The sequence below is a fragment of the Empidonax traillii genome, unplaced genomic scaffold (assembly GCF_003031625.1).
Source record: "Empidonax traillii isolate 1590-97213 ecotype Southwest subspecies unplaced genomic scaffold, ASM303162v1 scaffold72:size2462915, whole genome shotgun sequence".
Taxonomy (NCBI): Eukaryota; Metazoa; Chordata; class Aves; order Passeriformes; family Tyrannidae; genus Empidonax; species Empidonax traillii.
In genome coordinates, this window is record NW_020955265.1 from 763,878 (window position 1) to 779,360 (window position 15,483).

The 15,483-nt window shown below is 40.6% G+C and overlaps 1 protein-coding gene across 1 annotated transcript in view; it reads right to left on the minus strand.

Annotated features, from left to right (window-relative positions):
* The window catches only part of THEMIS (thymocyte selection associated), an 82,270-nt gene extending 72,213 nt beyond the window's left edge, over positions 1 to 10,057 (minus strand). Inside the window, exon 1 of the mRNA XM_027880527.1 lies at positions 9,967 to 10,057. Coding sequence (XP_027736328.1) covers positions 9,967 to 10,057 — 91 coding nt within the window. The remainder of the gene's footprint in view (positions 1 to 9,966) is intronic.
* Between the last annotated feature and the right edge of the window lie 5,426 nt (positions 10,058 to 15,483).

Below are 15,483 nucleotides of genomic sequence, written 5' to 3' on the forward strand. Positions count from 1 at the left end.
TTGATAGTAATTACATATTTGTCTGCAACTGGATTGCTTTGGCCCTGATTTTAGCCCTTGCTAAGCCCTTTAGCCCTTCCAGTTTGCCTGGAATAATACAATGAAGATTATACTCAGACAAGAAAAATGTTACCTAGGCATTTCCAGCAAATATTTGTGCTGATAAAAGGGAGAGAGGGAAACTGCACAGCTTTCAAAAGGGATAATAAAAGTTCTTTCTCCTATGAAAGCCATCATAATTAATCTTAAAACATTATGAAAATTCCCACTGTGTTACAGTGTTACCCTGCAAGATTTTACTTCAGCTGTGTGACGTGGACACCCTCACACAATATCTTGAAAAATAAAATTAAAATGGACCTTTTAGTACATTTATTTGTTGTTGCACAACAGTAACTTCATTTTTCCCACTCAAGTCACAAAGAAAATGTAACACTTTGAAAATGTAAATCAAGTAACCTAAAGAACAGAATCTTTTGATTTGAGAAAGTTGTGTGCATCATAACCCAAAAAAAAACTCCCAACGTTTTAGCAGAACCCAGAATAAAGCAGCTTATTTACAGTGATCAAACAATGCCCCTGAGGGCTGTAATTAAAGAGCTTGTTGCCTTTGAAATCACCTTTTATGGAATGTTGCTTTGTTCAATAAAAAACACATTTATACCCTTTCATAAACTCATCTCTAGTTGACAATCTGTGTTAGCAACCACTGTGATCACATCAAAGCAACCACCACAACTGGTTCAATACCTTTTTCCTCTATCTTTCCTAAAATGTTAAGCAGCCACACCACCATCCTCCCTAATATGAGCCCTTTATTTGATTTATTTCTCATTATAGGAACAAGAAGAGTATTTTTGTATTAAAAACAACAATATAAAATATAAATATAGTGAATGCCTGAGATGGAGAATGTCATTCTTCATGTCAGGACACGTGACAGTACCACTGAGAAAAATACTTTATAATACTATGTAAAAGAGTAAAATATGCCAGCAATACGTCCCTTTTTCTTCCCAGCAGCTTAGAGCTCCACTCGGTGAATGCTTCAGTGATGCTGATTGGAAGTGTGGCTCAAAATCAGGCCTATGACTAAACAGCAACAATACACCACTCGGATGTAACTCCCTTTCATCACATACCTCTGGGCAGTTTAGCATGGAGGGCCAGGGAGAGCAATGTAGGCAAAACAAAAGGCTTGACTAAGGTGGCACAGAGGATTATTCAGCAGGGCTAAAGCTCAAGTCCAGGCTGGCTGACTCCCAGTCTCACCGTCTGTCTGCTACAGGGTGCTGCTAAGCACTTCCAAGTATCCTGTTCTTTTTTTTTTTTCCTTTTTTCTTTTTTTTTTTTTTTTAAACAAAGATCAAGCTTTTATTCTTAACAAAATCCAATAACTTTGGAGGCCTAACACTAGGCATTGACTCCCTAGTCCCATGAGTTTGAATCCTTGAAGGAAAAAATTCTCCCTTTCATCTCTCAGTAGCACTTACTGAATTCATTGCAGCTGGCAGGCTGAGCAGTCTTTGAAAGAAGATCCAAAGAACTGAGAACCTGGCTGCTTAGCAGGGAGATGAAAGATCTCCCTACATCTCCTGAAAGAGTAGAACTTTGTCCCCATGTCCTTTTCCCAGGGCTCCTTTCTCCACTATTAAGTTGTCATCAGTTGCCCATATGGGTGCTGTCTCTCCCGATCAGAGGTGACTGTTTCAGGGGCTGGTGAAATGGTTCTGCTTTCACATGAAGGCTCAATCTCCTGTTGCAGCCACTCAGCCAGAATTACAATAGCCTGCTTTCCCCTACGACATAGCTCAGCTGAAATCACAGTTTTATTAAGGCTGCTGCAGGCTCCCAAAGTAATATGAAGGGCATAATATATTTATAATTAGTGTCAATAAAAAAGATATCATTCTTTATGGGCATTATTTGAGAGCTAGCAAATTGTTCAGAGGCTATGCTCTATGGCAAGAAAAGAAATCTATTTTAAAGTTGTGGGGAGAAGACTTTTGCTTAATAATTTTACTAATTTTATACTCCGATTAAGCAGAGGAAAAGTAAACAATTCCTGATGGTGAGTTAGTTGGTTTTTTCTTTTTTCCAGTGACATTACCTCTTGAGTATCAAAGATGCTCATCAGCATGCTGGATTTTCCCCACTAAGCTAAAATAAACTACCATCTTGCAGGGAAGAGGCTGAAAAGCATATGTACAACTCAGGCAAAGAAGGAAGCATGCCCCAGCTTCTCTCTAACTCCAGGCTGTGAGAGTGGCTGCAAATAGTATAAAGTATTGCTTTTATCCACCCTTCCCTTCCTATCCTCAGAAGGCGCCCCCAAGAAGAGTGGGTGAGCCCCGCTCTCCCGTGCCCACATGGTACTCCAGAGGCCCAAGGATAGCAGCAGTCATGAAGGCAGTGTGAATTTGAGTGGAAGACCCTTTGTGAAGTGACAGAGCAACTTACTGGGCTTTCTAATAGCTCTTCTCTCTTTTAACATGTTCCATGCAATAAAAACCTTCAGGTTTGGTCCGTGTGGGACACAAATCTTTCAAAAGGTTCTATGCAAAGATGCATCTTATCTTGATCATGCCTTCTTAGGCTGCAAAGGGTCTGATTTTTGCCAGCATGAAACCGTCAAAAAACAAAAGTTGTAAGATTTATCTTTTGCCATATAATGTCAAACTTTAAATGTCAAATGCTTTAAGTCATTTCAATCATAAAGAACTTTTTAAAAAAATTACTTCAGCAGTTTCTGATTTATTCCTTTCCTGATAGGTTTATGGCCCTTCTTTTTTAATAAATACTTTCTTATTATTTTCATCTATCCAGAGGACTCATGCTCTGCATGTGGCAGTGGAGCTTTACTGTGTGCAGCATCCACTATAATGGAAAGAGTAAGGGAAACCACAGCTCACAAAGCAATTTCTTTGACCTTTTATTTGCGTTTACGCACATGAGTTGAAAATACTGTTGCAATGAGGAGAATTCCTGAATCTGCATTTGAACAGCATCAGTCACTGCTTTAACTGTTCATGATTTATTTAATTTTATTTTATTAATTTTCTTTGCAGAAAAACTTGGAATTAAAGTATGTTTATTGACGTGTATGTTTAACAGAAAAACTATGTTTTGTTGGACTAGGATTAAGATTAAGTTGCAGGATCAGGTCAGAGGGTTGAGCACTTTACAGGTGTAAGCCAGAACTGGAAACACGTTTAAGCATCTTCCCCTACTGATATCACAGCACGTTTCCCCTTGTGCCATTACAGTGTGTCCAAGAGAGCTAACCAGAAACAGCGGACCTGGGCAAATGCCACGTTCCTTCATGGAAAGATCATCTGGTACTTGCAGGAAAAATTACCCCACTAAAGACCTGTAACTCAAACAGTGTGGAGTCATGAGCTTGTGTATCAAAGGATGTTTATCGTAGGATCTTCCCTCCAATGCATTTAATATAGTTGTCCCATCATCTTCCCAGAGGATGAGTTTGTGAAAATTGTCTTGATATTTTTATAGGCTTTTTATAGGCTCATAGGAAGGGAAACAGATCCTGCTGCAGACCTCCTCCTTACATCCTTTGGAGGCTCAAGTGCAATGACAGCTGCAGAGCCCCCTTTGCTACAGGAAACCAGCACACTGATGGAGCTTTGGCAAGCCAAGACAAGGGGTTGACCCCTGCATTGAGACAAACAAGGCAATTTGAGTATTCTGCCTACCTCCTGTGTCATCAACAGGGAGGCTCAAAACTGAATGTCATGGAAAGAAAATCCGTACAAAAGAAATCCTTGAAACAGCTTCACCCTGAGTGAAGCTACGCAGATTTTTCTCACTGTGTCTGAATGAGTCATCCCATTGAGGGCAGTAGCATGAATAAAGGGACCAATATTCGACCCACAAGAGTCAGGGTTTGTTCTCACATTGCATTCACTGAAGGACATTTTCTCTCTTGTTTGGAATAAAACCTGCTTTTGAAGCAGCTTGAACAAGACCAGGAGAGTTTCGGTGGTACATATTAATAGAGAAAATTTACCAGCATGCTCCGACTACTGACCACAAAAGAGAATCCAAACTATCTGTTACGCTGGCTGTACCTAGGGCTCTTGCTCGTAATTGCTCAATCAAGAGGAATGGAAACAACTGTGTTCAAGGGAAAACATCCTTCCATTTTTACAGATGGTTTGACTTCTATCTCTGTTAAAAAAATGAGACAAATTAGTAAGTGCAAACACTGTACCACAAATTTCACTGATTCCATGTGCAACTGAGAGTCCACCCTGTAAATGTACAGGTCATTTTTAATGATACTCCACCTCTAAGAAACAAAATGCTTATCTTCATCAAACCTGTCCATGCTTTAGCCTCTATTTTAAATTATCATGTTGCTTTTTATAAGAAAAAGCAGCGTTATTAATCCTGAAGAGGCAGCTTGCTTGTTTTATTCATACACATTACAGACTGCATATCCTAGCCTTCATCAACTCATCAGCTTATCACACTTGACAGGGGAGCAGGATTTGTTCCCTCTAGGTTGACTTAGAAACAGTAAAAAAAACATTCTATTGTACATGATCAATTTATGTTAGTGCTGAGAGTGATTTCTTGTCTAAATTAGGACTTGAGGCAGCTGAGACTTGATAGACAAGGATTCCCCTTATGTTCAGTTTGCCTAGCTACAGGGTTAAGAAGACTTTTTGCGATGGGTCCCAGCACCCTGTTGATGGCCAGCAGAACTGATCACTCCCCTGAAAGGCTTGCAGAAGTGCATGCTGGAAAGGTGTTGTTTCCCAGTCACAGAAGCAGAGAGAGTGAAATTGAAACTGCAGAGATAGAGAGCAAGTGTGGATACACAGTCAGCAAGAGGAACCGTGAGCCTAAGCACGTTCGTATTCTTCATAGTTCACCAAAGTGACTTCTGAAATGGAACTATTCACATGCAGCAAAGAAGGAGAAAATCTCAAAGGGTTTTGTCTGGCATTGCCTCTCATGCAGCTGTCAGAGAGTGTGAAGTAGCTGCACAGAGGACGGATCCTCACCTGGCAATACTGAGAATCTTTAGATCCCTTAGGTCTGGAAGGACACTAACCAAGGATGTATATGTGACCCCACGACTGCCTCTTCCCAACATTTTCTCCCCCTACAGAGAGACCTGGCACTTTCCAGAACCCCAGAGAGCGGAGCACCACAGCTACAGCATGCTGCTTCACTGCACACCCAGCCTGCAGAGGAAGAGGCTGCTGGCTTCTCCTCAGAGAAAGAGCAGGAAGCATAGGGTTTCCCAATCTGTTTCACAGGTCCATTGAAAAGAGAGGACGTCCTGGAACTGCAATTTAGACAACACACATGCTGCTTTCACACAGCTGAGCTGCAGAGTGGAGCAACCAATTCTCCCTGCACTCTGGAAATTCCCAGTCCCTGGGGGAATGGGAGAATACCATCACTGATGTGTGTATTTAGTTTACGGGAATAAAAAAGAGCCAATGTGGGGTTTCTGTTTAGATGGAGCAAGAATGGGAAGGCTGTGGGTGGGCTAATGACAGGAAACACAAACAGAATAGGTGCCTTGAGCAGCTCTACATTTTTCACAATTAAAGTTTGACACTTTTTACTGTTCTGCCACTGGTTAAATTAAGCCTGAAGAATATTAAATTCAATTACCCATAAAATAATTATATCAGTATTAAAACAGACATAATTTTTGCAACATGAAGATGAAAGCCCACACTTGCATGCTTTCTGTAAAAATCAGTGGTCAGACAGTACTTACCTCACTAAGTATCAATATTTACAAAAATGTTCAAAGAAAGATAGTTGATCAATCAAATCAGTTCCCAATGGAGTTTCAGCAGTTTAATTTTTTTAATAACATATTTTAATGAGCTATTAAATTGTCATGTACTTCAGTCTGCACTGTAGTTCTTTCTAATCAGTGCTGATTACTAAGTTATTTGTATCTGGCAGACTTGCTCTCATTTTATAATCAGCTTTCCTATTCCCTTCAGAGATTCAACACTACAGTCCAGTTTCCGCAGCAATGACATTATGACTGCAGAGTCCAAAATAACTGTCCCGACAGGCATCCCTGGAATTTTCAGAACTACCATCTCCTTTCACTGGGGTTTTTCTGTTTTCAAATCAGGGATGACAGTAATTTCTCTACTTCTGTATGGTTTTTTGAGTATGATGAATGAAAAGCACTTCAGAAGAATTCAGGGCTATTACTAATACCTCATGTTCCTGACTCTGCGTAGTGTTGGACAGTGGTAGCTGATGACTGCAGGTTGGGGCTCTGACCACGCGCACACACACACACGGCTGGAGGCAAAGGAGTCGTATGAACAACCTCCTCAGACCTTGGTGTCATGCCTAGAGGCAAACTGGTAATGTTTCAAACAACCCCAAGGTCCAGGTGCAGCATGAAAACCACTGATATCATCCCAAGGAAAACCCTCCCCCTGCTTCAGGCCAGGAACAGAGATGTGAACAGAAACAGAACTTCCTCAGAAAGGTGTCTAGTTCATAGTATTCACTACCAACAGCAAAAGTTGCCCATAGCTTTTCTAGCTGAAAGTTTTTGGGATGGAAGCAGTCTATAAAGTCCTGCCCATTTGCAGTTTGGAGAACTAAAGTTAAATACATAACATTCCACTACTATCAGCAGGAACATAATTTTTTATAGGCTAGTAAAGTGACTAATGGTAGAATGAGTGCACACAGTATATGTTTTCTACTTACTCCCCATCAGGAATGGTAGCAGGCATTTGGGTCCGAAAGCAGAGACCTAGATTATATTTGGTATAACAGGGATATAAAAGGCAGAATGGATTCTTTCAGAGATGCTACCTTGCCCAAGGCAAGCAAATTCGCACTCTTTTCCTGGATCCTGACTTTGTAGTTTTTAAGAAAAGTACCTTACCACATGGAAAAAGATACATTCATCTCTACAAAACACTATGCTTTCTTCATGCTTTCAGAGGACCTGAAAATCTGTCAAGAACCACAAGGCTAATGTGCAATTTGTAAAATCATTAGACCTAAGTGTAGTGCGTGACAAACACTGCTTACAGATAGAGTAAATGGAGAGTTTAATCCCTACAGCACACAAGGCACTATAGAACTGTAAATGAATTACACTTTGCTGTCTTCTTACCACATAGCTTGCTGGTAGCCTTCTTTGGTTGGCTGCTACAACTTTGATGTTACAGCTCTAATGGATTTAGTAGACTACTATTTACTCCATTAGCCATTCTGTGTACCTGGTTAAGCTGACATTAAGAAACTTTGCCTTTTTTTTCAGGGGTTGTCGAGAGAATATACATTAACATTTACATATATATAAATTATTGCTATTTTAAATTCTTCCACAGGAAAATAATTATGCCTTGTTATTTATCAAACAACCATATGTAATGCTTTAGAAATAGATCTTCTCCTTTACTATCAGCCTGCTATGCTGAGAATGATTACAGAGTCGGGAAATCCCACTCTATAAAACCACTCAGCTGACCAGGCTGACTGTGTAGCCCTTTGGGAGCTACTACAATCAGTGCACAAATGCTCAGATTTGGTCCCTGCAACCAGAGTAATAAATCCATATTTGCTGCTGATGGACCTGCCATTACCCACACTGTGATTGCTGGTGAACTGCATGGGGTAAGAGAGATCAAAATGGTTGTAGCGGGGGTGGGAGGATCTGCCTGAGGAAAGACTGGAGAATGGTTGCCCTAATGGAAACTTGAAGTGCTTCATTCTCCTGTTTAGCAATATAACAGGAGTGACTTCAGACTCTCTTTGAAGCACTACTCTTGCTCCAGAAAATGCAACATAAATCACAATGCAATCACAGAACAGCGTGTTCACCCCTGCTGCCAGGTACAGAAAGGAGCAAAGACCCCCTAAGAGAGGGTCTGGCCTGAGAAGATCTTTTGTAGCCCTAGATCCTGCATGCCTATCAGGTACCAAGTGTCTCGAGCATCTCAAACTTCCTCTGAAGCAAGGAAGAAAAGGAACCAACACAAGTGTGCTACGGGATATTGGAGTTCTAGGTACTTACAAGTATTCTTGAAATATGTTGACTGTGAGGGGAAGGAGCCAAGCAGAATGTCTGTATCAGTCTTACATATTGTTTTAAGCAAGAGGCACATGCACCTACACTAATGCTTCATCTACTCTGCTGGTGGAACATGTATGAGCACAGCTGAAAAGCCATCAGGAGCAGAGGACAGGAAGAGGTGGGGCTGCTGAAGACCCAAAAAAAGCATCAGAGCAGCACACTTTCTAATGCAAGTCTTCCTGCGTCTTTAGAGTACATAGCATCCCCTCCCAATGCTGTACAGGCTCTTTTATTATAGTCAGCCAATAGCCTTTTGTCTCACATGTGAGGACACAGCTGCAGAATGGTCTGTGGGCTAAGTTGCCACTGGTTTTTCCTCCTCATGTGGAAGGATTTACACAGTATGTGGAAGCACAAACTGAAATATCCCAGCTACAAAGATGTACTGATATGAATTTTACCATCCAACAGCAGTAGGCTAGAACTGAGAAACATGCAGACAGCTGGGCTACCATAATTTTATCACAGCATTTTGTACATACATATATATATACATCTCACATGTGTACACATATAATACCTATACATGTACATGTACATATGTACAGGTACATACATGTACGTATATATACAATTTGGTTTTGTATCACTTATGTTTCTTAGTTGTGTGAAAAGAGACAAATATAGTGGCTACTCCAACTTAAGGATGTGATCTTCCCTTTTTTGATTTCAATTCCACTCTTCACCACCTAGGTAGTAGCTTCCTTGTCAGGAATTTAGTTCAGTCCCAGCAGTCAGACCAGTTTAAAACATAAAACTTGAACAGGCCATATAGCAAAGGTCAGAAAAAGTGTATTTTCAAAAAGTTTCTGGTACTTTTAGCGATGTTTATTTTCCAGAATGCCTTTTTGTATATCAGTACTATTCACGCGTCCTAGGCAGCTTCCAGAGCAGCCAGGATGGGCAAGCAGGATCACTTGCAAGACGGACAGTACACTACCATCACAGATTCAGTATGCTCTTTTCCATTTTCTTTCTGCCCCAAGAGGCTGTTCTCATAGAGGGAATAATCACCCACTCCAGCCACAGCTACTGATTGCTGCTCAGGCATTCCATGGCCACCTCCTGTCTCCTCAGACTTCAGCTCATGTCACAAAACCCTCTCTGTTTTCTTTAGCTGGAGCCCAAGTTTTCCCTTGCGGTGGTATGGAGGTAATTTTCTTTTCCTAGACTGATACATGAGCTTGACATGATGTTTTCACTGTCGTGGAACAAAGCCCATGCCCTGACCAAGAGAAGGATTTTTCCTTCCAATGCAAGCCTCACCTTTCCACTGTGTTTTGTGTGCAAGCAGAGCCCAGCACTAAAAACATCACAAAAAAGATCTGCAGCAGGAAAACCCAGTAAAATATTTCACCTGTGTTGCTCATACCCACCACTTTGTATTATTGCACCACGTGAAGTATCTTCAAATGCAGGACAGAACTTGAGAATAACCTTATGGCCTCTCACGGTTACTTTCCAGACTGCCTGAGCCAGAGAGCACCCCTCCATGGCAGCCCTAGAAGTGCAAGCTGGCTTTAATCAAATAAATTTTGTGAAGTGATTTGTTGTTGCTGATGGCTCTGTGTAAGAGCAAAGCAAATTCATAGCTCGTTCCACTACTCTTTCCAGCATACAATGAGGACTAATTACATTTTCTTCTTCACTACCAGTGAGAAGACCAAATGCACACCCTACCAAAGACGTTTTCAAAGCCATTGATCAAACACTCATTCTTCAAACTGAAAACTGGGAAACTGCTAAGAGACAACTCCATCAGCATCTTCCCTCTGCCTCCCACACATTCTCGTCAGAAGGGGGAGCCTGACGTCAAATAAAGACTTGCAAAGCCCTAACAGAAAGCACTCGATGCTCACCTTGGAAATAGACGCCTGACTGGATTTCGAGGACCCTGGGAAGGGCTCTGGGGTCCAGAGAATGAATGAACTTCTCCAGGGTAGAGGCCATGGTCCGCAGCAAGGCAGCATGTGGGCTTGGCACGTAGAGACCAGTGAGAAGCTTTCCAGGCAATAACCCTCGCAGCCTGGTGCATGCTGTGCTCCGGAGCGCTCCGGGGCTCTCCGGAGGAGGGGAGGAGTGGCACGGGGAGGTACTTCTGCTTCCTTCCCTCTGTGGCTGTTTCCTCCCGTGGGTGCAGCTGGACTGGGGCGAGGCAACTGGTGGTCCCGTCACCAGGCTGGCATACCCACAGCCACCCAGGGTCCGTGCCAGGCTGGGAGAAGGTGAAGGAGGGGGTTGCTGTGGGTACTGGGCTTCGTAGGGCGCAGGGCGATCTGCTACAAAACTTTGTTTTGTCAGTGATGATTATTGAACCTGTGAAAAGAAGATACTGAATATCAGCCCGGCCTAAAGTGGGAGAAAAACACCATGTCTGGGTGGGGCTTTGTTGTTTTGTTGTGTGTTTGTTTGTTTTTTCTCTTGGAGCATGCCAACATAGTTTAAGTTTGCTCACTTCAAAACTATAAACAGCTTTTGAAGAAATTAACCATTTCATTGTCTTAAATATTTTGTCTGGATTTAAGACATACAAATAGAATAAAAATGACTTCATCCTGTAAGTGGACATTAAGAGACAATTCTGTTATGCAAAATGGCCAACATTTTTTAATGCCACCAGCGATTTGTGGGAATTTGAATTTGAGATACTGCAACTGGGAAGTAATTTTAAGAGGCTATTGCCCAGTACCAAGAGAAAATCAGACTGCTTTGATGACAAACCCCCAGCACTGGTTCCAACTCCAACCTTCAAATATTAAACTCCCAAATTCTTATTGTGGGTGCACAGGCCTTTGAGCTGCCATTAGACCTATGGAGTTTGAAGAGTTTCCTTACCTCAGTCTTAACAAATATTTCTCCAGAGAACATGAAATAGGTTTTCTAAGTGGGGAGCTTGCAGGTGCAGAGCAATCACAGGGCTTTGGATCTAGGAAGAGCAGGTATTAGTAAAAGCCAAACTAGAGCCAACCACTCATCAACTATTTTAATACAGTGGATTCCTTATTCTCCCCTACCAACAAAATGCATTTGAAATTAAACAAATGTAATTGATTTGGTAAAGACCTGGGGAAATAACATGCATTCAGTGGTAATCAAAAGACCCACATTGTAAAAAAATGGTTCTTACAGGTACAAAGCATTGAAATGTATGAGTGGTTTTTTCAGTGGGACATCTTTATATGTTTAATGTGCAATTCTAGGAAATCAAAACCAATTTTTTAGGTACCAGCTCCCAGGGCTGTGAGGTATTGTGTCAGTGCCAGCAACTGAACTTTACCTGTCCACGTTGTTTTGGTCTACAGATAAAGAACCCCTAAAGCTAGCTCTACAGTTCCTCAATTCACTTGTATTTGGCTTTTCACTTTGATAAAACTGCCAGGAACAACACCACAAAAGAACATCTAACATGAATGGCAAATGCACATACAAATTAATGAAGGCTTTCAAAATCGCTGGAATCCAACAAAGCAAATGTACAAACAGACATGGATTTCATACAAGAAAAATTCAACACAAACCCTGTTTTTATGTTGGTGAATCCAGCAGCTAACAGCACGAAGAAGGCAGCTGCAGCCCTGTGCTCTCATGGCCAACCAGAAGCATGTGTTCCAAATAGGCACAGACTTTCACACAGACATACACAGCACCTATACACATAAGTATACTGCCAGACACACAGATCAACCTAGACAGAAACCACAGCAGGCACAAACAGCCTCATTCTATTCCCCTCTCTTTCTGATTGACGTACTAGTGGGAAATACATACATACATACATACATATATATATATATATATATATATATATATATATATATATATATATATATATATGCACTGAGGATCCCTGCAGTAGCTGGACTTAGGCACAGTCCACCCAGTAACTGACCTCTGATCCTGCTCTCACTGGGGTATGCAAGTAGCTCTCAGGGCCCAGAGCCTCATGCCTTAGTGGGAAAATGAGCCTCAGTGTGCTGATGGCTCTCCTGTAATGTGCCTGGAAATACCGTGGAAATACCTCTGGGGTTCCCCTACCTGTTGTTGTTCCTCTCTGCTCTGCTCCTCTGTGTGTGCAGAGACCAGCTTTTTATCACATAACCTAACAGAACCAATCATCTTAGTTGCAGTGAAGGAACTATATGTGCACTTGTCTGAGATTGCAATTTAAATCAGGTATGCTACCCAGTGGTCACATGTTATCAGATGAGTTCCCATCTCTGCTAACACACAGACTGGTAAATGAGGACCACTGATCTGCTTTCCCAAATATTCTGCAGGAGCTTTTTCCAGTTTGATGTGCAATGCCAAGTGCAGAGGAAAACATTTTGCCGTCTCCAAAACATCCTTGATCCCAGAGTTGAAAATCATCACATTATCACCATGGACTGCTGGAAATAAGGAACTATTTTGGAAGATTATTGTATTGCAGACTAAATTATTAGGAGCATCTTGACTTAGAAAAGTTCCTTTTGCTTTGTCCAAGTTTCAATACTGCTGAAAAATGTATGTCTACACTGTGCTCAGGTTTCATGCAACCCACCCAAGAAGCACAGCACTGAACTTCCAATGGCCCTTGGGAAGTAAGATGATGATCTCAGCAGTTAGAGCAAGCTGTCCCCAACATAAGAAAAAAATTTAACCTCTACAATGGTACGCCTGGATTAGTCCTGGAGAAACAGGGGCTGAATAGGCTAAAGACCTAGTTGAAACATGAGCTGTTGTAACATGAGTTACAACATGGTGTGTGGATCTTTGTGTGCAAGCTTTGTCTGCTACTTTGGTATGCATGGGTGAATGGGATTAATTCCTCCCTAAAGCTAAAGATGATCAGCTCTTAAGCACTGAAATCATTCCTTCTAAAGAAACCTAGCTTTGTTAGACTAACATTTATATGACCCCAACAATTGCTTATAACTTTACCTGAAAACATGAAGCACTCATTACACAGAATATTTCAATGACTCCAAAAAATTGTTTTGGTTTTGTTTGTTTGTTTGTTTGTTTGTTTGTTTTAACATTCCTACTTCCATGGACAGCCTCTGCTCATACTGCCCTTAGAATGAGTCACTTCGGGTACAGGACTTTTCAACCCTGTAGACAAAGGCATAGAAAGATCCTGTTGGAATTTAATATTAGGAGCTATGTTAAAAAGCAAGGATAGTTTCCCACAGAATTTTATACTGCTTCACCATCATCTGAAGTCCGCAGATAAAGATAAAATCTATCTTTATAAAGTTATAATCTTGCTCTGCTCCAAGTTCCTTGGACTTGGTATAAAAATGATCATGGCAAAAATCCTAACACCTTCAGAAGGCAGTTGGTCACCCCTGTGAATTGTGATGGTTCCTGGTTTTAAAATCTTGGGTTTAGTGCTCTGTGATTTTATTGTGAACATTCCTTTATATTTTCAGGAACTACCTTTTGGGTTCTTTGACATTTCCTTACAGTTCAGCAGAGAGATCTTAGACATGCTCGTTGTATGAAATTTAAATGGCTTAGCAGGTATGAACAAAAGGCTGTCAGTAAAAGCTCCTGAGCCCAGAGGGTTGTTTGCCAATGTTTGACTCCAGTGAATGGTCTATTGAAGAACCAGGATCCCCTAGTGCTTTTAAAAGAATTGAAGCACATGTACACACATTACATTTTGAAAAATAGTAAGTTTTTGGCTGACTTTTTATAGACTGAACAATAATAACCTGTGGGCATTTTCTACATTTTATTGAGCAATTCTGTACCTGCCGGAGTCAGAAAGATCTTTTCATTGATTTTAACAGAGGCTGAAGTGGATTCTTAATAAGGAGGAGTTATGGCTTTCAGCTGGTTGTGGCTTCCCATAGAAACACCTTGCTGATAATGGCATTTTAAGTTACAGTCTTGCAAAGAATATTGACATGAAGTTTTCCAAAGTTTCTTCAGCAAAGAGTAATGGCTGTGCAAACATCAGTAAACTACAGGAAATGGATCTCCAGAAATCACTCTCGAACTGTTGGTAAGCATAATTAGAATCATGGTCCTAATAAATACATTTAAAGTGTTTGTTAGCACTGTGTATGAATTGAACATTCACACCCCTGAAAGATTTGGGTGCTGCACAGACAGGCAGTTCTGCCAGTGTTTTGTTCAACAACAGAGGAAAGGACACTGAGATTTCTAAGCTCTACGCTAGTATAGAATCAAAGCTAAAAATAGCCTTGAGAGTACAGACTATAAAGCTAAAAATTCCCCTATCTATTGACAGGTATTAATGCTACCTGTCTTTATAAATACATTAAGATGATTGATACTGAAGTGTTTATAAAGTATTTTGAAGATAAAGCAGAATGCAAATGTTTAATACAGTAGGAGTTCTAGGCCTCTCCAGTACAAAGAAGCATCTGTCAAAATGACTGCTTATACAAAATAGGCCAACTAGGTGACCCTCAGTTAGTGTAACCACTTTTTATTTGACAGTACAGAATGTGAACTCACTATTCTAATGGAAATATTTATCTCTCTATGCATGGCACCACACTATAAAACCTATTCAGGCATCCTCAGTGTTCCAATAGCTCAGTAAATATTCAGCATATTTGGTTTCTATCTTCCATATACTCAATTTGGGGCATAATTTTATTGGAGTAGACTCAAAGCAGAGAACTTACAACATATCCAGGGCTACGTGGGCCTTGAGTACAGTTCCCCAAAGCCCAGCCTAAGCGTTCTAATGACAGAACTAATTTTTGCTCTCTCCAAAAAAATAAACCAAGAAAAAGAAAAAAGTCAGACCCAAACTGCTTGGCAGATTTCCTTATTTAGCTGGTTTCTGTGGATTGTTGTTTATTTTTTGTTTGTTTATTTGTTTGTTTTTGTGGGAAAAGAAAAAAGGTGGGAGGAACCTAAATAAAAAGACATCTCACAGTTTTAGGGAGAAGTATGGGTCCATTAAAGATCTACTTTGGGAGTAAAAATTACTTGAGATATCTTCAAATTACATAAAGTGTTTTGAAATGTGTTTGGCATATCTTCAATGCATTTTTGACAGCTGGAGACATGTTGGAGAAATTTTTGAATTAATTTCAAATATCACTCTCTCCCTTTGTGATTTCTTGAGTGGGGTGTGCTAGTAATTTATTTTTAAAGAGCCAATGTGGGTTTCTAGATGCTGTTAAAGAAATCCAAAATAATTTTTTTGCACCCACTGTTTGCCACTGTTCAAAGAAAAGGACACTGAATTAATTTAAATATATTTGTTAAAGATTGATTCCCCCAATGGAATTTACATATCTACTTTCCCTAATTATTCTTGAAGTTTCACCTATCAACTGTCAATTTTCTGTAGAAGGGAAGCAAAACACTTTGACTTTTCCTGACAGCAAAGAGCTTTAACAGAACTAGAA